Genomic DNA, 24,183 nt, shown 5'->3' with positions numbered 1-24,183 from the left:
GCTGATGCAGGGGACACGGGTTCGTGCCCCGGTCCGGGAAGATCACACATGCCACGGAGCGGCTAGGCCCGTGAGCCATGGCCACTGAACCTGCGTGTCCGGAGCCTGTGCTCCACAACGGGAAAGGCCACAACAGTGAGAGGCCCGCGTACCGCAAAAAAAAAAAAATAATAATTAATTTATTTTTGGCTGCCTTGGGTCTTCATTGCTGCGCACAGTGAGCGGGGGCTACTTTTCGTTGCAGTGTGCGGGCTTCTCACCACGGTGGTTTCTCTTGTTGCAGAGCATGGGCTCTAGGCATGCGGGCTTCAGTAGTTGTGGCACATGGGCTTCAGTAGTTGTGGGTCGTGGGCTCTAGAGTGCAGGCCCAGTAGTTGTGGCGCTCGGGCTTAGTTGCTCCGTGGCATGTGGGATCTTCCCATACTGGGGCTCGAACCAGTGTCCCCTTCATTGGCAGGCGGATTCTTAACCACTGCGCCACCAGGGAAGCCCTATAGTTTACTCTTAACATTTAGGTCTGATTAATTTTGAGTTAATTTTTGTATATGGTATCAGGTAAGGATCCAACTTTTTTTTTTTTTTTTTGCACATAGTATCCAGTTTTCTGAGCACCATTTGTTGAAAAGAGTGTCCTTTTCCCATTGAATGATTTTGGCACTCATGTTGAAAATCATTTGACCATGTATGTGTGTTTCTGGGCTCTCTATTCCATTGGGCTATATGTCTATCCTTATGCAAGTACCACACTGTTCTGACTATTATAGCTTTATAGTAAGTTTCCTTTTTGCGATACGCGGGCCTCTCACTCTTGTGGCCTCTCCCATTGCGCAGCACAGGCTCTGGACGTGCAGGCTCAGTGGCCATGGCCATGGCCTAGCCGCTCTGCAGCATGTGGGATCTTCCTGGACCAGGGCACAAACCCGTGTCCCCTGCATTGGCAGGTGGACTCTCAACCACTGCGCCACCAGGGAAGCCCTGTAGTAAGTTTTGAAATTAGGAAGTGTGAGATAGCCAGTGATCCTCTTTTTCAATATTGTTTTTGCTATTTGGGGTTCCCTCAAATTCCATATGAATTTTAGGATGGGTTTTCCTGTTTCTCCAGGAAACACCTTTGGGATTTTGATGGAGATTGCATTGAATATGTAGATGGCTTTGGGTAGTATTATCATGTTAACAATATTAAGTCTTCCAGTACATGAACATGGGAAGTCTTTCCATTTTTTGTATGTATTCTTTAATTTCTCTCAGCAGTGTTTTGTCATTTTCAGTGTACAAGTCGTTTAGTTCCTTCGTTACATTTATTTCTAAATACTTTATTCTTCTTGATGCTATTGTAAATGGAATAATTTTCTTAATTTCCTTTTCAGATTGTTAGAATAGAATTGCTAGTATAGAAATGCAAGTGATTTTAAAAAAATTATTTATTTGGTTGCACTGGGTCTTTTAGTTGTGGCAGGTGGGCTCCTTAGTTGTGGCTTGTGGGCTCCTTAGTTGTGGCATGCAAACTCTTAGTTGCAGCATGCATGTGGGATCTAGTTCCCTGACCAGGGGTCAAAGCCAGGCCCTCTGCATTGGGAGCGCAGAGTCTTAACCACTGCGTCACCAGGGAAGTCCTTGAATGTGAGTGATTTTTGTTTGTTGATTTTCCATCTTCCAACTTTGCTGAATTTGTTTATTACTGCTAACTTTTTTTTTTCAATTTGTTAGGATTTTCTACATATAAGATTACGTCATTTGTGAAAAGAGATAATGTTACTTTTTCCTTTCCAATATAGATGCCTTTTATTACTTTTTCTTGTCCAATTCTTCTGGCTAGAACTTCCAGTATTATGTTGAATAAAGTGGCAAAAGCAGGCACCCTTGTCTTGTTCCTGGTCTTAGGGGAAAAGCTTTCAGTGTTTCACCATTGAATATGATGTTAGCCATGGGTTTTTCTGATATGGCCTTTATCATGTTGAGGAGGTTCCTTTCTATTCTTAGTTTATTGAGTGTTTTTTTTTTCCAATTATGAAAGGGTGTTGAATTTTGTCAGATGCTTTTTCTGCATTAATTGAGATAAATGAGCTTTTTCCCCCTTCATTCTGTTAATATAGTATATTACATTGACTAATTTGATATGTTGAACCATTCCTTCTGGAGATCAGTCTCAGTCATGGTGTATAATCCTTTTAATATGCTGCTAAATTCAGTTTACTAGTATTTTGTTGAGTATTTTTGTATGTGTATTTATAAGAGATATTGGTCTATAATTTTCTGTTCTTTTCTTTTAGTATTTGCCTGGCTTTGGTATCAGGTTAATGATGCCCTCATAGAATGGATTAGGAAGTGTTCTATATTAATTTGCTAGGGCTGCGATAACAAAGTACCATGTAATAGGTGGTTTAAAGAATAGAAATTCGTTCTGGAGGCTAGAAGCCCAAGGTCAAGGTGTTGGCCGGGTTGATTTCTTCTGAGGCTTCTTTCCTTGGCTTGCAGATGGCAGTCTTTTCCCTGTGTCTTTCCTTTATGTGTGCCTGTGTCCTAATCTCCTCTTGTATAAGGACACTGGTCAGATTGGATTAGGGCCCACCCAGATGACCTCATTTTATCTTAATTGCCTCTTTAAAGGCCTTCCACCCAAATATAGTCATATTCTGAGGTACTGGGGGATTTGGACTTCAATATATGAATTTTGGGGAGACACAATTCAGAATATAACATGCTCCCTCCTCTCCAATTTTTTGGGAAGAGTTTGAGAAGGATTGGTATTAATTCTTTTAATGTTTGGTAGAATTTACCAGTGAAGCCATCTGGTTCTCGTTTTTTCTTTATTGGGAGGTTTTTGATTACTGATTCAGTCTCCTTACTAGTTATAGGTCTATTCAGATTTTCTGAAGTCACTTTTCGTAAATAATATTTGTAGGAATTTTTTGTCCATTTCATCTAGGTTATCCAGTTTGTTAGCATACAACTGTTCATAGTATTCTCTTATAATCCCTTTTATTTCTATAAAATTGGTAGTAAATGTCCCCACCTTCATACCTGATCTTAATAATTTGAATCTAATCTCTTTTTTTTTGGTCAGTCTAGGTAAAAGTTTTGCCATTTTGTTAATCTTTTAAAAGAACTAACTTCTGATTTTGTTGATTTTCTTTACTGATTTTCTGTTCTCTATTTCATTTACCTCTGCTCTAATCTTTATTATATCCTTTCTTCTACTAGCTTTGGGTTTAGTTTCTTCTTTTTCTAATTCCTAAATGTGTACAGTTAGGTTATTGATTTGAGATATTTCTGCTTTTTTAATGTGTGCATTTACAGCTATAAATTTTCCCCTTTGCACTGCTTTTGCTGTATCCATAAGTTTTGGTTTCCATTTTCCTTCATTTCAAGATATTTTCTAATAAAAATGTGAATTGATTGATTTTATAATTTCTAAACTTACACTTATTTTGGCCTTAGTGTTGCATAAGAACAGTCTTATATCTTGTTTCACATTTGACTAAGTGAATCTGTACTTAATACAGGGGTCCCTAACCCCAGGGTCCACGGCCTGTTAGAAACGGGGCCACACAGCAGGTGAGCGGAGGGCGGGGCCAGCAATAGACAGAAAGTAGCCAATTGTCCTGGACAGGATGCAAGTCTTGCTAGTTTACTTGGCTTTCTGAGCATGTTCACATGGGTGCTGAGGAAAGCTTGGGGCTCTTGACTAGACCGCTTTCCGGCTTGGAAGGATTCCTTTGAGCAGTCCAGGAGTCTGCTTCTTTAGAAGGTCTGCTCCAGTGTGCTAACACAGATACCGCTCTTCCCCTGCAGGTTTTCAGGAACCCCTACGAGGTGGTGACTGTGCTGCTGATTCAGACCCTGGGGGCCCTGGTGCCCTCTCTGCCCATCTGCCTCAGCTCCAGTGTGGAGAGGGCAGGGCCTGAGCTGGAGCTCGTCAAGCTGCTGGACTTCTACGACGCCACCGCCCACTTCGCCAAGGGATTGGAGATGGCCCTGCTTCCCCATGCAGGTAAACATCCTTCCTCCCAGCTCGCGGGCTTTTTTCTTTCTTTTTTTTTTTTTTTCTTTTTTTGCGGTACGCGGGCCTCTCACTGTTGTGGCCTATCCCGTTGCGGAGCACAGGCTCCGGACGCGCAGGCTCAGCGGCCATGACTCACGGGCCCAGCCGCTCCGCAGCATGTGGGATCTTCCCGGACCGGGGCACGAACCCGTGTCCCCTGCATCGGCAGGCGGACGCTCAACCACTGCGCCACCAGGGAAGCCCTCGCGGGCTTGCTTTTACTCGCTCTTTTTGAAGCTTCTGGGGCCTGGGTTTGTTTGCCTTTTCTGGTGACTGATTTTACAGAAATGCAAGGGATCAGTGTTTTCCTTCTCAACAGATATGAAAACCTTTTCCGTGAAAACATTGCCATTATGGAAATAATTGTTGCCTAGCTCCAGTGCTGCCTAGGTGCTTTTACACACTCTGGGGAAGTGATAGACACTTCTGCAGGGGCTTAGAATGCAAGAGGCAGGTAGACATTAGTGGCAACGAGTTGGCAGTGAGTTACACTTGGGAGGGTAGTGTCCTCTTCCTTTCAAGGCATCACAGAACCTTGGGTAAGTCAACCTTAAAAGTAAGTTTAAGAGAACAAATGGATTAGAGGAGCTTTTTAATAGGACAACAGCAAGTTTTTAAGGGCAGGGTTGCTGCATTAGGACTAAGGGTGGCTATAAGGAAACTGGGCTTTCCCTGGCTGCCATCTGAGAGCAAAGCACTCCTTCTTCCCATTTAGGCAAACAATGCCTGGTGTGTTGCATTTCCCCAGCTGTTTCCCATCTAGGTTAAAAGCATCATAAACTTTTCAGTCATACAGACTTCATCACGAATGCCGTCAAATCAGGAAATCGCTTCAGGAAGGCCTGCTTCTGCCGTTTGGCTGCTGTGTGCCACTGACTTGGTTTATTTAAGTTATTCTCTTTAATTACCCTTGTGTGTAATTACCTCGTACATTCCTGGGAGTGTGTTTATTGTTCGAGTTCCTGATGACTCATCGGTGTTTTTGGCACACTCATTGGTCAGGCCCTGGTTGTGGGACAGGCATGGTGGATGTGGCTTTCAAGGGACCTGGATGCTGTGGTCCTAGTGGCTGAAGAGTATGTAGGCTGAGCGTCCTGTGGAGCAGAGTGGAATGAAGGCAGGGCAAGGAGCAGATTGCTTTTCTCGCACTGGTGATGGACATTATTGAAGAAGAGAGAACCACCCTCTGAAGAATCATGAAAATGCTTTGTTAGTCAGCCATGGAAGTTTAGATTTTTAATGATTCCTACTGAGGTTTTCAAAAAAGTATACGTATTTTTTTTTTTTTTTTTTTTTTGCGGTACACGGGCCTCTCACTGTTGTGGCCTCTCCCATTGCGGAGCACAGGCTCCGGACGCGCAGGGTCAGTGGCCATGGCTCACGGGCCCAGCTGCTCCACGGCATGTGGGATCTTCCCGGACCGGGGCACAAACCCGTGTCCCCTGCATCGGCAGGCAGACGATTCTCAACCACTGCGCCACCAGGGAAGCCCTGAAAAGTATACGCATTTTTAAATTTAAAAATACTTTGGAAACACACAAAAATAAAAATAAAAGAGTAAAAATGATCCATAATCTCATGACTCAGAGAAGGCCATGGGAACATTTTATTTCCTCCCAGTAATTCAAATATAATTATACATTTTCATAAATAAATATAAAATATATGCATATATAAATATATATGCACATACATATTTTAAAATATTAGCTTAAAAAATTTTATTTATTTAGTTTTGGCGGCATTGGGTCTTCATTGCTACGCACGGGCTTTCTCTAGTTGTGGCTAGCAGGGGCTACCCTTCGTTGCGGTGTATGAGCTTCTCATTGCAGTGGCTTCTCTTGTTGCATAGCACGGGCTCTAGGCACGTGAGCTTCAGTAGTTGTGGCTCGCGGGCTCTAGAGCTCAGGTTCAGTAGTTGTGGAGCATGGACTTAGTTGTTCTGCGGCATGTGGGATCTTCCTGGACCAGGGATTGAACCTTTGTTCCCTACATTGGCAGGCAGATTCTTAACCACTGCACCACCAGGGAAGTCCCCAAATATTAGTTTATATGATCTTATATTCTCTTTTTTGCTCAAATTAATATAATGAGCATTTTTTATGTCATTCAATATTTTCCTAAAACATGGTTTTTAATGACCACTTGATAACTATGGCTTACTTTAATTTTTAAATCTGCTGTTATAAATAAAACTATTATTAACAATCTTACATATTAATTTTGGAGTCCAGCTCTGATTATTCCTTGGGATAAGTTTGAGAATTACAATTGCTAATAAATGAAAAATTTAAAGATGTTTGTCACATTTTTCTCTTTAGAAAGTTTCTACCTGTTTTCACATCCATCAGTAGTAAATGAGGCTGCTGATTCCCACATGCCCTCACCAGCACTAGGCTCTATCTTTTTTTTCCCTTGCCAGGTTCTTAGACAGTTAATGATATATTATTTTAATTTTCATGTCTTTGATTACTAGCCAGTTTGAAAATTATATTATAAAAAGTTATATTTTTTTCTTGAATTTCTTATTCTTTTGCTTCTTTTTCTGTTTGAGGGTTTAATCTATTTCTGGTTAATTTATAAGAGCAATTTATTTAAAGCAATATATTATTAAATATATTATAAAAAGCAACAAAGTATTGTTATAAAAATTCATGATATAGCTATCTGTAACACAAAATGAAAGTCTCCTATAATCCCGCTTGCTAGAAATAACCACTGTTAAAAATTTGGTGTATATTCCCTAAATATCCTTATATAGTAAGGATTTTTTTTTCTTATCAAGTATGTTGCAGATGTATTTTCTAACTTTCTGGTTTGCCTTTAACACTTTTCCATTTTAATAATTAATAATGTACATAGTATAATTCAAAATATGTAAAAGGTTATGCAATAGAAAGTCAAAAAGTTAAATAATTTGTTGACTTCATAGTTAATAAGCAATATGTATTCAGTATAGAAAAAACCAGAAAATACAAGGAAGGAAAAAGATCGTGCTCAACCAACTGTCCAGAAACAGTATTTTGGATTATATACACATGCAAATTTTGTATATGAGTGTGTGGGTACTTAAATGTTTTTAATAGAATATTTTATTATCATTATCACCCCCCATTTTATATTGATTCAATATTGTCATCCAAAACACAAGTTTTCCCAGTTCCACAGAAGTCTCTATAGCTGTTTCCCTACCTCGCATTAAAATCCAGTCAGTGTACATGCATTGTCTTTGGTTGTCCTGTCTCTTTAATCTCTTTTAATCTAAAAGGGTCATCTCATCTTTTGTCTTTCATGACATTGACGTCTTTGAAGAATACAGGGTAGTTTTCCTGTAGAATGTTCCATATTCTGTAATTATCTAATTGTTTCCTTGTGATTACATTTAGATTAAACATTTTTAGTAAGAATACTACATTGGTGATGATGTGTACTTCCTATGGCATCACATCAGGAGACACATAATGTCCAATTATTGGTGATGGGTTGGATTAATCACTTGGTAGTTGTACCTGCCAGATGACTCCATTGTAAAGTTACCTTTTCCTCTTTGTAATTAATAAGTATCTGTGGCGTGACATTTTGAGCCCATAGGAATATACTGTTACTTAAGAAATATTTACCTAGTGACTTTAGCATCCATTGGTAATCCTTGTCTGAATAAACTTTTGCATTGCTGATTATAAAATGGTAATATTCTAATTCTCTCATTCCTTTTACATGTATTAGCTGGCATTCTTTTTTAAAAAAATATTTATTTATTTATTTTTGGCTACGTTGGGTCTTCGTTGCTGCTCACGGGCTTTTTCTAGTTGCGGTGAGCGGAGGCTACTCTTCGTTATGGTGTGTGGGCTTCTCATTGCAGTGGCTTCTCTTGTTGCGGAGCACGGGCTCTAGGAGTGCAGGCTTCAGTAGTTGTGGCACATGGACTCAGTAGTTGTGGCGCACAGTTGCTCCACTGCATGTGGGATCTTCCCAGACCAGGGCTCGAACCTGTGTCCCCTACATTGGCAGGCAGATTCTTAACCACTGCGCTACCAGAGAAGTCCCTTGCCAGCATACTTTTGTGAAGAGGAGATTTTTCTTTCTCTTTGATATCACTGTGAACTTATTGGATTCTTTTTTTATTCATTGTATTATGATCCATTATTTTCATTATTCATTTTGATGCTCGAATTATTTCAAATTTGGTCAGTGGTTGCCCCTTCAGGCTGGCTCCTGTATCATTTTGACACGTCCCTATCAGCCTTTGAGTGCTTTATTGTTTTTTGGCACACACTGTTCCAGGAACACTTTGTACTTTCTCTGCCTCAGACCAGGAATCAGCCATATTCTCGAGGAGCTTGGTTTCTTCTAATGGGAAATGGTATTTAGAAACCAAGATCTGGCACCAGGGATGCTTATTGTTGCTGGACTATTATTACTTCCTATGCCCTTTGTGGACAGAACTAGGAAATGCATAGTTTTTAAAATTACCAGTTTGCACTGATACTTCCAAATCAAATGCAACACCAATAGATTTTTACCTCTTGCTATTCTCAGTTGCATCTCTTTTCTCCTACAGTGAAAATTCTGGTTCTCATCAGTAGTGTGTGAGTGTGTGTGTGTGTGTGTGTGCATGTGGTGTGTGTGTGTGTTATATACACATACAGTTATTTTTCATGACCCTATTATGGATAGGTCAAAATGTATTTAGTTTATTTATTCAACTACAAATGGACTAGTTCTAGAGTGCTGGATGCTGAGGATGCTATGCTAAGCAAAATCAGACACAGTCCCTGCTCTCATACAATGTATGTTCCAGTGGGAAATAACCAAATAATCCACTAATGAGTGTATAATTACAAAGTGAGATGAGTACTTTGAAGAATAGCAAAATGGTTCTAGGAGAAAAGCAAAATGGTTTTAAGCAAATAAAGATGATTGAGACTAGCAGACTTGAGTTTAGTGAGTACTGAAGGAAGAATAGGCATTAACCAGATGAAGAGGGATAGGGAAGAACAAGGTCGTTTCAGACAGAAGTAGTGGCAGGTGGCCAGAGGGGAGCTTCTGAGGAGCTGAGGGAAGGCTAGAGGCTAGGGGAATTGTGAAGGAGGCTGAGTCTATAGAAGTAAACATAAAAGTAGCTGGCCTTTATTAAGTGCTTATACATGCTAGACACATACTATTTTGTTTTTTTTTGTTTTTTTTTTGCGGTACGCGGACCTCTCACTGTTGTGGCCTCTCCCGTTGCGGAGCACAGGCTCCGGACGCGCAGGCTCAGCGGCCATGGCTCACGGGCCCAGGCGCTCCGTGGCATGTGGGATCTTCCCGGACCGGGGCACGAACCCGTGTCCCCTGCATCGGCAGGCGGACTCTCAACCACTGCGCCACCAGGGAAGCCCGACACATACTATTTTATATAATCTCCAGTTAAGCCTTATAAAATTGATGCCATTATTAATTTCATTTTATAGTTGAGGAAACAGACATTGAAAAGTTAAGTCATATGCACAGAGTCACCTAACTAGGAAGCAGTAGAGCTTCAATAGAAGAGCCTTCACCCTTAACTACCACCCCCTTTCACCCCCTGAGGTCAAACGATGCAGAACTTTGTAGGCTATGGAAAAGCTTTTGGATTCCAACTGAAGAGATAATTCTTAGAAGTTGAATTGCTGTGCCATAGAATATGCACATTAAAATTTTTAGGTAGTTGAATATAGGAATTTTGGGAATGCCTAGTGTATGGGCTCCAGATGGAAAATGTTCTTTCTGCAGAGCCTTTTCTCTGTAGCAGTTCTTGAACTTGACCCTGAGGAGGGTTATCATTTGAAGAGGTTCTTGACTGTGATGGGTTGTAGGATTAAGGGGATTGGTCTTTAACAGTGCCTTAGGCACATAATGCACAAAGCTCAAATGTATCAGAAGATTTGCTGACACGATTGCTTCAGCTTCCATGAATGGTAAAAGCAGATGAACAGAAAGTAGTCATCCCTAAGATGAAATAGGAAAAGTTCCAGTGGAGGTCCTTGCACCTGTTGTTTTTCAGCAATTGATTTCCAATTCTTTGTTCGTTATTGCATTTAATTTCTGATTCCCTGAAGATGAGCAAACCCTGGTGAAAGTCGTGGAGCTGGTGGATGCTGTGTATGGTCCGTACAGACCCTACCAGCTGAAGTACGGTGACATGGAAGAGAAGAACCTCCTCCTCCAGATCAGCGCGGTGCCTCTGGTAATAGCATAATACCGGCAGTGGCCATTCGGGAATCATTCTATTTGCCAGACTCCTAGGGTTGGGGGTGGGTGGGATGCGTCAGAGAAGGTGTGAGGTGGCATTAGGAATGCAAAGAGTGGGAACTGGTGTGCAAACACTGGGCTCTCAGTGCTTCCTGGGCTCTTGTAATCCAAATGTAAAATGAGACCACAGATATGCTACCAGTTTTTTATTTAAAATCCTCTAGCAAAACTTAGAGGCTTAAATCTTCTTGAGAGTAAGTTGATTATCCCCCTGATTCAGTCATTATCACACAGTCTTTTGTTTAAGGCAGCATATGCAAATGGACACAGGAGCTGAGTATTCATGGACAGTACTCTAGGGCCAGGTTCACCAGGTGGGCACCAGAGGGGAATTTCCATTGTAAATGTTAAGGTTGCCTAGCATGATGTGAGTTGACATTTAAGAATAGATCTTACAGTAGTCAAAACCTGCCGCCTCCCGCTGCTTTTCCGTTTTCTAAGGACGTACCTAGAAAGTCTGTTCCGCTCAGTTATGTTCTTGCCTCTGAAGGAAGCATTTTCCTTTCACTGCATTCTTTTGGAGCGTGTGGTATGGAGAATTCTAATCCTAGCTTGAGAGCCAGAGGGAGAGATGCCATCTTAAATGACAGAAAAAGAGGAAAGAGGTGAAAAATGTAAAGATGAATATAAGGATTTGATCATGCTTTTTAGCCAGGAGTTTATTTCTGTGATCTCACTGACCACTTAGACTGTTCTTCCCTAGGTCGGGCTCTTAAAGAGCTGTCACAGTTTGGGACTGCATTTCTCTTGCACCTATTAAGTGATTTACCATGAATGAGGAGGTTTGGAGCTCTCCCCATCTTCATGTTGTCTATTCGTTTGTTCTTCAGTCTGAGGCAGCTTTTTTTATCTCTGTTTGCTGACCAGGAGCGTGGGGAAGTCATTGACTGTGTGCAGGAGCTGAGCCACTCTGTGAACAAGCTCTTTGGCCTTGCTTCTGCAGCCATTGACAGATGCATCACATTTACGAACGGCCTGGGGACCTGTGGCCTGCTGACAGCCCTGAAATCCCTCTTTGCCAAGTAAGGCTGGGGGGAGTGGGGTCAGGGCCAGCCTGATTGGAGAATGATGTCTCTCCCAATTAAAAATGTGTGTGTCCTGTATTCCTGCCATGAACCCGGGAGAGGCACTTGCACCTGAGCCCAAGGGGGTGTTCTTAAGGACGTTAAGAACACTGTGGCACGTTTGTAATGGTGGAGCATCTGAAGCACCGTGAATGTCCATCCATTTGGAAATGGCCAAATAAGATACGGTATATTCATATGTGGGGAGTTCCCTATGTGGCAGTTAAGGTGTTAATTAGATCTACACATAACAACATGGATAGATCTCAAAACATACTGCTGAGTGAATAAAAGGTTGCAGAATACTATATAGAGTCTCATACAGTGTGTGAAAAGAATATACAAAAAAGAGAGTATATTTTCTGTAGCAGGGTTCGGCAAATTTTTTCTGCCAAGGGCCGGATGGTATGTATTTTAGGCTTTGAGGGCCTTACAGCCAACAGAGACTTTTGTAGTGCACTGCCCTAGTAGTAGAAAAGCAGCCAGAGACAACACATACATGAGTGGATGTGGCTCTGTTCCACTAAAACTTTATTTACAGAAAACCAGGAGTGCCAATTCCTGTTCTAGATCTTTTTTTGTCACTTTAAAATGCATTATATATTCCTATAGCATAGAGGTCAGCAAACTCTAGCTCATGAGCCAAGTCTGTTTTTGTACAAGTTTTTGTAAAAGCTATATTGGAACGCCACCATGCCCATTCACTTAACTATGGCCTGTAAATCCTCACTATAAAGTTAGAGTTGAGTAGTTAGGACAGAGACCTTGTGACTCTCAAAGCCTAAAATACCTGGACCTTAACAGAAAAAGTTTGCTGAGCCCTGATGTGGAAGGTTAGGCAACAAACTCAAAACACTGGTTGTCTTTGGGGAGATGGGGAGGGACTAAGGTGGTGGTCATAGGGGATTTAGCTTTATTTGTTATTTTCTGATTTTTTAAAAAATTAAAAATATAAATTAATTTATATTTAAAATGTAATTAAAAATATAAAATAAAAAATATATAAAATCATGCTAAGTGAAAGAAGCCAGTTACAAAAGACCACACGTTATATGATTCCATCTATATGAAATGTCCAGAACAGGCAAATCTGTAGAGACAGAAAATAGATGAATGGCTGCCTAGGGCTGGAGAGAGGGGAGTATTTGGAGGAGATGAGGGATGACTGCTAAAAGTTATGGGGTTTCTTTTCGGGATGATGAAAATTGTTCCTAAGTTGATTGTGGTGATGGTTGCACAACTGGTTTTTGTGACTACCCTAAAAACCTTTGAATTGTGTGGTATGTGAATTAAATCGCAATAGAGCTGTTAAAAGAAAGAAAGAAGGGGAAACCAAAGTTAAGTTTACTTAGAAAAAAGAAAAAGAAATCAATATAAGGCTGGATTCTCTGACCTGTGTAATTGAGATGTAAGGGCCCTCAGGAGGTTAGATGCTTTAGTCTCTAGTTTATAGACAAATACATTCTTAGGCTCTCCAAGAAATCTTGTTCTAGAGTGAAGTTGCCACGAGTCTCAAGAAATTCCTCATACTGAACTGAATGCTCTTTTGCTGCTGTAAGTTTAGGGAGCTCTTGTCATTCCAGAAATGCTGAGCATGCCCCTGTGAGCTCTGAGGGTCCTTGGACCCAGTACTGTTGGTCACTGCCATGGGCAGTCTGCACCTTCCAGGGTGGCTCACAGGAAGGCACTGAGGGCTGCGAGATCATGTCCCCTGCATAAGACAGGGGGAGCCAGGTGAGCCCAGACATGTCCCTCAGGAAGAGAAACATCAGCAAAAAGTTTTTTTTTTTTTTTCTGGTACGCGGGCCTCTCACTGTTGTGGCCTCTCCCGTGGCAGAGCACAGGCTCCGGACGCACAGGCTCAGCGGCCATGGCTCACAGGCCTAGTCACTCCGCGGCATGTGGGATCCCCCCCGGACTGGGGCACGAACCCGTGTCCCCTGCATCGGCAGGCGGACTCTCAACCACTGTGCACCAGGGAAGCCCATCAGCAACAAGTTTAATGAAATAAAATTTATCTCTTTCTCTCTCTGCCACCAGCTGGGATCTTGTGGATAAAATAATTTTTTTTGAGATCTAAAAATTTTATTATAAAATTTAAAAAGTAATGCTTCTAGAAATACATATATATTTAAATATGAAAAGGTGTAAAAAGGTGAAAGTCTTCCTTCTTTCCTGCGCATCCTTAGGCAGTCCTCAGGAGTCACAAGTTTTAAACATTTTGCTTTGAGTCTTCTCATTCTTCTCTCCAGACTTTAAAGATTTTTTTGTTTATTACCTTTAACTATTATGTCTTGACGCAACTCTGAAAGGTGAGGAACTGAGCCTCCTTGAGGCTGGTGCTGTCTCTTATCCCCTCTCCTCCTCCTCTTGTTGGTGATATTTTCACTTTTAGTTCTTCTGTTGGTTACTTCAATTACTTCATTTTAAAAAGTAATACAGGGGCTTCCCTGGTGGCGCAGTGGTTGGGAGTCCACCTGCCGATGCAGGGGACACGGGTTCGTGCCCCGGTCCGGGAAGATCCCTCATGCTGCGGAGCGGCTGGGCCCGTGAGCCATGGCGGCTGGGCCTGCGCGTCCGGGGCCTGTGCTCCGCAACAGGAGAGGCCACAACAGTGAGAGGCCCGCGTACCGCCAAAAAAAAGTAATACAAATCCATATTAAAAATTCAAAATGTACAAAAGGACGTATGATGAAAACAGGTCACCTGCTCTAGAAGGGAAGGTTTTGAAGCTACCAAGACAGCTGATGTTTATAAAATTAGGGAAATGAGGATGATGCTAACTTGCCCAGGGTTCAAGTGGGACCTTGTTCAGGAGTGGGGAGGGTGTGGGGATAGTGTTCAGGAAGGCAGGGATAGGGAGGATGGAGGACGCAGGCAGAGCAGGAGGAGATTGGCCTAACTTGCACTCTGCTGAAGCTGTAGAATATAGCTGCTGATGGGGTGTTGCAGGGTGAGGGGTGTTACAGCTGTGACGGGAGCCTGGGCCCTGGAGTTGTAGCCACCTGGGCTCAGATCCTGTCTCAGGCACTTACTAGCGGGGACCTTGGGTGGGTTAGTGTGCCTTTCTGAGTCTTGGTATCTTTTATTTGGGTAAACTGATGGTGATAATATCTCCTTTCCATGGTGGTTGTGAATATTGAGTGAAAGCATATAATTAAAGCACCTAATGCAGCAACTCTTACATGGTAGAGACACTTGGAAACGTGTATTGTGAGAGAATCAGAAGGTTTTGGTACAAATGCCATAAAAATGTGACGTGATACACACATCACGTGCGAGCCCCGCTATGGCTAAACAGTCACCCCCCGTCTCCCCCTGGCCCCGCCTCAATGCTCAGCGGCTGCTCACTGTTCCGGGGACTCTGTTGGGAGGTTCTGTGGAGCTCATGTCTTGTTGGACGGAGTGTTCTTCTTGTTTAACGTCCTTCAGCTAAAGCACAATTAAAACGTTCTTCAACAGCTCCCTGTCAGTGTGTCCTGAGGGCCCTCCCCCTCCCCCAAGGAAAGCTGTCACCTCTCTGGGTGCAAAGGGAAGGTGCTGTCTGTGGCATTTTGGTTTTGTAGCTTTTCGGCCCTGTGTGAAGGGAGCAGCAGTGGCGTTTGTCCCTCACTGGAGTGGTCTGCAGCAGTTCCTTCCACTTGCTTCTCTGAGCGGCCTTTCTCTCCACCACACAGACTTACTCTTCAGAGCCGTGCCCTGGGTCATCACAGCCCACTGTCCTCACTAGAGCTCGTGGTTTGGGAAGGGAGAAAGGCGAGACTTCTTGTGATGTATGCAGGTGTCGTGGGTTTTAGGGAGCCTATTGGTTTCCAGAGCACATGACCATCCACCCCTGTCCTCCTTACCACACCCTCCCAAGGACTTACGTGTTCATGTTCCAAGAACTATACAGCTGGCCCTGTGTATCCAGCGTTCCTTATCTGCAGGTTCAACCAACTGTGGATCAAAAATATTCAGAAAAAAAATTTCCAGAAAGTACCAAAAAGCAAAACGTGAATTTGCTGCATGCTGGCAACTCTTTATGTAGCATTTACATTGTATTTACAATTATTTACATAACATTTATGTTGTGTTAGGTATTATAAGTAATCTAGAGATGATCTATTAAAGTATACGGGAAAATGTGCCTAGGTTCTGTGCAAATACTATGCATTTTATATAAAAAACTTGAGCATCCATGGATTTTGGTATCTCTGGGGGAGGAGGGGGACAATCCTGAAATCAGTCCCTCATGGCTGCCCAAGGAGTACTATACATAAAAACGATACCACTGCACATCAGCTTTCATTTTATACTTTTCAGGGAGCTTTTGTGCCTACTATTTCATTCATTTCATTTTATTTTATCATTATGACAACTCTGTGGGGCAGTACAGAAGTCATCATTAAGTCCATCTTAAAGATGAGGAAACTGAGGCCCAAAGACAGCTAGGTACTTGCAGTGCAGGTCTGTCATTGACTCAGGACCTATTTCTGGATGTTTCCTTTATGCCCAGGTCTGTGTTAATTCCTGGGGATATGATTATGACCTACAAATGGATAGTCCCTATTCTCCCAGAGCTTCTAGTCTGATGACAGCAATAAACGTTAAACACATACATTAAATAAGCTATTTAATTATACTTGTGTTAAGTGCTATGAAGGAAAGTATGTGGTATAGGTGGGAGCAGACAGCAGTCTGTGAGGAGGGAGGGTTTTCAGTTTTGAATCCAGTTTCATGCTCCTGTACCATTAAAGTCGGGCTCTTGCCTGCCATGGAGCTTGGCTGTTTAATCTAAATTCAAGGATTTGAGTGGTATAGAAGTACCCTGGATATCAGTGAACTGCCTTATGGTATCCTAGGTGACAGTTGGGTATTATAGTGGGACCATGACGTTTTAAAACAGTTCTTTGAATCAGCTTCCAAAGAAATGCCCCTGTTAGGATGAGGGAGTAATTAACCAGCATCATCTCTCACCTGATTGGTCAGAGTCTTGGTCTTAGTGGCCATCCCCTTCCCCCCTCATCTTGAGCATCTCTTAAAGCCGCTCTGCCAGGTGAGAAAGACAGTCTTGCCACATAGAGGAGACCTTTTTGTGGTCAGAGCTTTATAAGTAGTGACAGCCCTTGGTAGGATAGCCTCTGAAGGTGCTGTCAAGGTCATTAGCAGTTTGTCCCAAGCTGTATAATTCCAGGTGTCTCTAGGTCTGAGGAGTTTTTGATGATACCACTGTCATTTTTTTCTGTCCCCATAGGTATGTGTCTGATTTCACCAGTACTCTCTACTCAATACGAAAGAAGTATAGGCTGGATGATATTCCTCTCAACTCCCTTTTTCAAGAAGATTGGGCGGCTTTTCAGAATTCCATTAGGTAAAGTGGGGGTAAACATGCATAATATAGTATATAAAAATGATAAATGTGTGTGTAAGGCGTTCTTTTTTCTCTCTTTCACTGCCCCCCCCTTTTTTAAAGCAAATACTCTAGACTCTGAAAACAAGCCAATAAACAAAAAAAACAAGGCAAACCAAACAAACACCAAAAAGACCCCTCTTGCTCTTAAAATATTTTTAAAAGTTCTTTATGAACTCATCTCCTTTGGTGACTTAAGTTTTCTTACGTTTGGTTTGAGATTTTTTCTTTTTCCCCTTAGCCTATAGTTTCTACAAACGTAAAATAAGTTAGAGCTTTTATTTTAGAAAATGCACAGCTGATTAGATCCTGTTTCTGGATCTGTGCCACAGAACTAAATGGTAAGTCAATGCTATTTGGCCTGCAAAGAGCCGTGTAAGAGTTCCGTGAAAGGCCTTGAGGTGACCCTCCCAAGTCGTTGTTGACAGATTCTGGCATAGCCTGTGTGACCTGTGGGCCACTAGGTAGACACCATGTTGCCCTAAGCCCTGAGGTCTGGTGGGAGTGTGATTGGCAGTGGCCTGAGGAGTTTGGCCCTTGATGTGTCCAGCCTGAGGGAATGCCCTGGCAGTCCAGTGGTTAGGACTCCGTGCTTCCACTGCAGGGGGCACAGGTTTGATCCCTGGGCGGGGCACTAAGATTCTGAAAGCTGCTCGGGGCGGCCCAAAAAAAACACAAAAGACGGAAGCTCTGGAAGCACTGGGCCTGCATCGTCCCAAGGCTGTGACCCGAAGCCTCGGTTGACTAGGGTGTATGTTCTCTGTTGTGCTGTGGTTCTCCCACTCCTATGAGGTCTAACAACTGTACTATCAGCCTGAGATAAAAAGCGATCTAGAAATTTCTTTTCCTTACAACCATTCTTTGCAGACATACGTTCTGAAAAGGCAAGCTGCTCTCCCCCCATTTACATTTCTTGCCTGACCCCCGGCCTAGGTGGTATGTGCAGAGTGCCCATGGCACATGTGGGTCTCAGTGCAGATCCAGACCCTCCAAAAGCTGTCTTTAATCAGGGTAAACCCGGGGCCTCCCAGGACCGTTTGGAGTGTCTCCTCATGGGCTCTGATCTGAACTTTTTTTTTTGATGAAATTTAATGTTCTAGATGCCAATATCCCTTATCAGCTGTGGCAGCTTGGTACACCAGAAAATATTATGCGCAAGGTTGTTCTCTTGTAACTGGCGTGAGTGGAATATTTCACTTTCTCATAAACCTTTCTTATGATGGAATGCCTAGATATCCTGGTGATGATAGACACTTTCGGAGAAAGTTAAAAGTTAACTAGACCTAAGATGTTTTTAATCCTTGGATTTGTCCTGACATTATAGTTTGGTGTTGAAGGACTCAGTAGCTGGAGTTTGAGGCCTAGCATAAAATTACTTGAAAATTAAAGGATTATTAAATACAGAAATGATCATTCAGGCTTATCTCTGAGAAACAAATGGATTAATCTTCATCTGCCTTTCATGTGATCAGAGAGAAACAATTCTAAGATCAAAACAGTTTTCTCTTCTATGCCTGGCAAATAGCAGGCAGCTGACAAATATTAATGAATTTTGGTTTTTAAATTTTAGATACAAAGAATTTCCAACCCATTTTATTTGTTTGTTTTGTTTTGTTTGTTTTTCTTTTTTGTCCACGCTGTGCAGCTTGTGGGATCCTAGTTCCCTGACCAGGGATCGAACCCGTGCTCCCTGCAGTGGAAGCGTGGAGTCTTAACCACAGGACCTCCAGGGAATTCCCTCCAACCCATTTTCTTGAGGACAAAGCCCAAAAGCAACCTCAGTATTTTTGGAAATGTAAAATTATTTGAGATCATGTTGGATAGAATTGTGATTCATAGCAGAGAGACACATGACAGGAGGATATTAGAAGGGACCAGCATTTCCCTTTTACATGAATTACTAATGAATGGAACGTTTCAGGTAGGCCCTCAAATGGTTAACTGCTTTCCCACAAACCAGCACACCACCAAAAGTGGTGAATAGTTAGAATTTTTATGAATGGGACAATGTTTGTCCTGTAAATGTCGGCATTCCAGATACTTGAAGTGCTTTTTGTTTCATTTAGGATAATAGCCACCTGTGGAGAGCTCCTGCGGCAGTGCGGGGACTTGGAGCAGCAGCTAGCCAACAGGTAGGAGAGGGCTGTGGGCCGGCCTCTGGGCTCTCAGCTGGGGAAAACCTTGATAGAGTGCGCAGCACCGTCTGAAGCCACAGAGCTTGAGGACTCTCTGTACTAGGATACGAGGTGTCAGTGTTGTCACCATTCAGCATTTATTGAGCACCTAAAAGGAGCAAGGCTCTGACCTCCTTGGCACATAACTTTAGTTAGATATGGAAGTTTCAGCCTAAATGAGGAAGCAGTACATGTTGTCTCCAAATTATGAGTGGGCAGGGCTCCCGCTGCATGTTTGCAAGTCAGTTATTGGGGATGGAAAGTTATAGGTGGTGCGAGGTCCCCTGGGCCAGCCCACAGAATCGGGATGAATCCGGCCAGCCTGCCTTCTGTGTTCTGCAGTAGGATTCTGTGCTGCGGAAGCCGGTGTGTGTGTCAAAGGAGGATGTCTGGGGTCAGGCCCTCCATTCTGATACCTGCCAGGGCTTTTACACTGCCCCGAAGTGACCCCATTCGGACCTGCTTTTCCCTCCAAGGGCTTCAGGCTTCCCAAATGTCCTCACTTCTTCAGCGGAATTTCTGATTGCCATGGTGCAGCTGCTTTCTCGGTCCTGCAGGAATTCAGGGGAAGAAGTCTGTTTCCTACAGCGGTGTTAGGGCCTAGCGGCAGTCCCTTCACCTCTTTCTGGGATAACTCAGAAAGTTATCTCTGCAGGAGGGAATTTCTGGCAGTGGTACAAAGTGAAAAGCAAGCTGAGGCCTCGAGACTGGGTGGGCAGTAGGGCTGAGCTGCTGGGGAAGGTCGTCAGACCGGCCGCAGGGTCCGGGCTCTGAGTTGGTCATTTCTTCTCCTCGCCACTCTTTGTCTCCTTTCATTTCTGAACCCACGGGTTGCCTTCAAGTCCCAAGACTTTTTACCATGGTTCTCATTATGGAGAAAGCCTTGCGGGGGCCAGGGGTGCGGGGGTGGGTTGGAATGGGCAGCTGTTGCAGTTCATAGCTCCCAAACAGCCCAGCATAGAGCTCATGTGACTTCTTGGAATGAATAAAACCAGAGCACCACAAGCATACAGCAGAGTGTGTATAAATAATATAAATGATGAGGTAAACGCCCCCTTCCTCCCTCCCCATTCCCACACACACGTATGCTCATGTTTATATGCACGTGTGTGCGTGCACACAGACACGCACACGGTGAGGGGAGCCTATGGCGGAAGGGTGAGTAGGTCTGGGTTCACGAAGGGCCCCTAAGAAAAGGTGAAAATTTGACATTTATATATTTAAAAGAAAGCCATGTAGCTTATTAGTTTCTTGATTACGGTGGTGATTACAGCCTGGGCCCAGCTCAAAAATTAAAAGTTCACGAGCGTACAAAATATTAAAAATTGAAAATCTACTCACCCCAAAAATTCTTGAGAAGAAACGTTAACAGCCCCCCTGCCCCCATCGCATTTGTTTTTTTTTTGTTTTGTTTTATTTTGTTTTTTGCAGTACGCGGGCCTCTCACTTCTGCGGCCTCTCCCGCTGTGGAGCACAGGCTCCGGACACGCAGGCTCAGCGGCCATGGCTCACGGGCCCAGCCGCTCCATGGCATGTGGGATCTTCCCGGACCATGGCACGAACCCGTGTCCCCTGCATCTGCAGGCGGACTCTCAACCACTGCGCCACCAGGGAAGCCCCCATATCGCATTTGTTGAGCTCTGCCATGAAAGGCTTTACATGAATTAACTCCTCAATCCTCCCGGGGCGTCCAAAGAGATAGGTACTATTCTTACCCCCATTTTTACACATGAAGAGACATTGAGGCATAGAATTTGGCACCGGTAGTAACTTTTTAAGTAAAAGGAATTATCTGTGGAAAGAGCTGTGTCTGAGGTGATGCATCTAAGAGGCAGTGATCTGAACCTGGACATCAGCTGAGTCATCCCGAGTGTGTATCACCTCCACACTGTCCTTCCTCACAGATGAGTGTCCGTCCTCAGACTTGGGTTTCTCTGCATATATATCAGACGTCTTTCCATATCAGAACGTATAGACTTGCCTTAATCTTTTAATGAAGATGAGTATTACCTTCTAAAGGGTAAGGAAGGATCTGGTTAAGAAGGTGAATGGGGGCATGACAGTTAAAGGTTGAACCCCTCTAACTGCATTTTGCAGCCCAGAGAGGCTGAGAGCCTGGCCCGAGCTTTGGTGTGAGATGAGAACAGATTGGGTGTATCCAAGGGAGCCTTTTTAAGAGATGATGTCATTCTGGAAGCACTGAGCCTGGGAAGGGAAAAGAGTAACAGTCATCATCTGTGTTCCCATCAGGGAGCCTATGCATGTGACTGCCACCTATAAAGCTTATCTCCCTGTCGGTTTCACTGGCAGACCCAGACTGCAACTTAGGACCACTCCCCTCGGGTGGCAGAGGCAGTAGCTCGAAACACTGCAGATTACTTCAGTAACAAGAGTGACATTGGCTACTGGGCTTTTAAGATCACCTGTTTGCAGACAGAGATCGTTTTGTGATTAGTGGGGCGAGTAAAGCAAGGTTGAGTTGGGTGTCACCCGAGGGATTTCTCTTGTACTTGGGTGACATACAGGGAGATTGCTGTGGTTCCTCTATACTTTTATGGTGCCCACCACTTATTTTTGGAACAGAGGTATTTTCACTAGGACAAGGTTTTAGTGGCACAGTTCAGTGGGACAGTGAGGTTTGGGGAATCCAAAATAAATGTCCAGGTTCCTATGGCTGAGGAGTGGGCAGCAACTTTTCCAGAAAAGGAGATGAGTTGAGGAAGGAGATGGAATTGGGATGTTAGTCCCTCCCACCTCTGCTCATACTCACTGCCTTCTCCTGGCTCAGCAGGTAGCACAGCACTGGCACATAATGGACTCTCCTGTTAATCTCTGAGCTTCTGAGGGCAAGCTCTATGTATAATCATCTGATAATCGCCAAGACCTGGCTTAGAGCCCATTAAAATGATGAGAAAACGTTTCTTTTTTTTTTTTTTCTTTATTTTTGGCTGCATTGGGTCTTCGTTGTTGCGCACAGGCTTTCTCTAGTTGCGGCGAGGGGGGGCTACTGTTTGTTGTGGTGCGCGGGCTTCTCATTGCAGTGGCTTCTCTTGTGGAGCACGAGCTCCAGGTGCACCAACTTCAGTAGTTGCAGCATGTGGGCTCAGTAGTTGTGGCTCACGGGCTCTAGAGCGCAGGCTCAGTAGTTGTGGTGCACGGGCTTAGTTGCTCTGTGGCACGTGGGATCTTCCTGGACCAGGGATCGAACTGTGTCCCCTGCATTGGCAGACGGATTCTTAACCACTGCGCCACCAGGGAAGTCCTGAGAAAATGTTTCTTTTTTTTTTTTTTTTTTTTTTTGCGGTACGCGGGCCTCTCACTGCTGCGGCCTCTCCTGCTGTGGAGCACAGGCTCCGGACGCTCAGGCTCAGCGGCCATGGCTCACGGGCCCAGCGGCTCCACAGCATGTGGGATCTTCCCAGACCGGGGCATGAACCCGTGTCCCCTGCATCGGCAGGCGGACCCCCAACCACTGCGCCACCAGGGAAGCCCATATTAGATTTGGTTTTTATTCTAGAGCACACTATTGTGACATTTTAAAGTATAATTTTTTTAAATTAATTAATTAATTAATTTTTGGCTGCACTGGGTCTTTGTTGCTGCACGTGGGCTTTCTCTAGTTGTGGTGAGCAGGGGCTACTCTTCATTGCGGTGCGCGGGCTTCTCATTGTGGTGGCTTCTCTTGGTGCGGAGCACGGGCTCTAGGCGCGCGGGCTTCAGTAGTTGTGGCACGCGGGCTCAGCAGTTGCGGCTCGCGGGCTCTAGAGCGCAGGCTCAGTAGTTGTAGCTCACGGACCTAATTGCTCTGTGGCATGTGGGATCTTCCCGGACCAGGGCTCGAACCCGTGTCCCCTGCATTGGCAGGAGGACACCTACCCACTGCGCCACCAGGGAAGTCCCTTAAACTATAATCTTTAATACTCAAAACATTCCCAGCATAACTGTTTTTCTTCAGCTTGGATGGCAGACTGATGCCACTTGCCCCTGGCAGCCTGAGACTGAGACACATATTGCAGTAACCCCAGGAAGGAGAGCTGACTTCCCGGAGGGCAGAGACGAAAGCTCAGCTGTCAACTTCCTGCTCACCAAACCCAGGGTCACCTGTCAGTCAAAGAATAATTACGGAGCGCCTGCTATGTTCCCGGCACTGTGCTAAGTGCTGGGAATTCAGAGATGAAGACCACTCTGTGGTTTAGCCTCACCATCTAGTGTGTAAGAGAGGTGAAGGCTGGTGAAGTTAGAAGACTGAGTGCCTGGGGGGATGCCCCTGGGACCGGTCCTTGAAGAAGGAGTAGGATTTTTCCAGGTGCACCAAGGAGGGGAGAGCATTTCAGATCACAGTAGCGTGCGAGCAAGACACACAAGGGCGTGAAGCATGGTGTGTGGGCTGGGGGCGGTTGGCATGGTAGCGGGAATGTTTGTAAGGATACAGGGGCTCCAGCGATGGAGGGCGCTGGGGGCCATGCCTAGGCATTTTTAGTTTTATCTTGGGGAGCACTGAAGGATCTTTGGGAAAAAGACAAAATCAGATTTGCCTTTTGGAAAGATCATTCCAGTAACCCTTAGGAGGACAGATTAAATGGAGTGTGGAAGGGAAGGCAACTATGATCCAGACAAGAAATAGTGAAGACTTGGAAGTCATGCAGCGGCAGGGACAGGCCACAGTTTCACAGAGAAGAGATGCAACCGAAATTACCGGTAGGTGTAACCAACAGGGAAAACTGTAACTTGACCTTAGTGGCAGAGGCAGGTGGCTACTTGTGTCAGCAGTGGTTCCTGAGGAAAGTCCCCAGGATTTGTTTGCAAGTACAGGCATTTCTTGACAAGCTCATGGGATTTGTTTTTGAAGAAGTGAGTGCCTACAGGCTGCCATGTCCAAAGTGATCTTTTTTATAAGAAATTGTGGTAAAGGAGGCACTGGGGAACTAGGCACAGTTGGGATGTACTACAGTGTCTAGTCTTCTGGCTACATAGGTTTGTATAATTCTGTACACATTTAAACGTATAGGCCGAATGGTGAGGTTGGGCTAAGGAGGAAACAGAGTGAGGATTTTCGGCATCCGTCAAGGGAAGTCATCCTTGTTGGAGACAGAGATCCTGCTCCCAAGCAGCGCCAGAGGTTGATCATCCCATAGAACCTCCTCCAGGCATTGTTCTTTCTCAGGAAAGCACCAGGTTCTCTCAGTAGATCTCTCTAAACCTCAGAAGTAAACTTTACGGTGCCGATGAACACAAACA

The 24,183-nt window shown here is 44.1% G+C and overlaps 1 protein-coding gene across 5 annotated transcripts in view; it reads left to right on the top strand.

The window, feature by feature from the left end:
* COG7 (component of oligomeric golgi complex 7) overlaps positions 1–24,183 on the top strand; it is a 99,543-nt gene that overhangs the window by 29,535 nt on the left and 45,825 nt on the right. For all 5 annotated transcript variants that reach the window (XM_060125160.1, XM_060125161.1, XM_060125162.1 and 2 more), the window contains 5 exons: positions 3,793–3,991; positions 10,123–10,250; positions 11,183–11,337; positions 16,616–16,732; positions 18,838–18,903. In XM_060125160.1, the coding sequence (XP_059981143.1) occupies positions 3,793–3,991; positions 10,123–10,250; positions 11,183–11,337; positions 16,616–16,732; positions 18,838–18,903 (665 nt within the window). The remainder of the gene's footprint in view (positions 1–3,792; positions 3,992–10,122; positions 10,251–11,182; positions 11,338–16,615; positions 16,733–18,837; positions 18,904–24,183) is intronic.

Source organism: Lagenorhynchus albirostris, chromosome 15 (assembly GCF_949774975.1).
Source record: "Lagenorhynchus albirostris chromosome 15, mLagAlb1.1, whole genome shotgun sequence".
Classification (NCBI taxonomy): domain Eukaryota; kingdom Metazoa; phylum Chordata; class Mammalia; order Artiodactyla; family Delphinidae; genus Lagenorhynchus; species Lagenorhynchus albirostris.
This window is presented reverse-complemented; position numbering and strand designations above follow the sequence as displayed.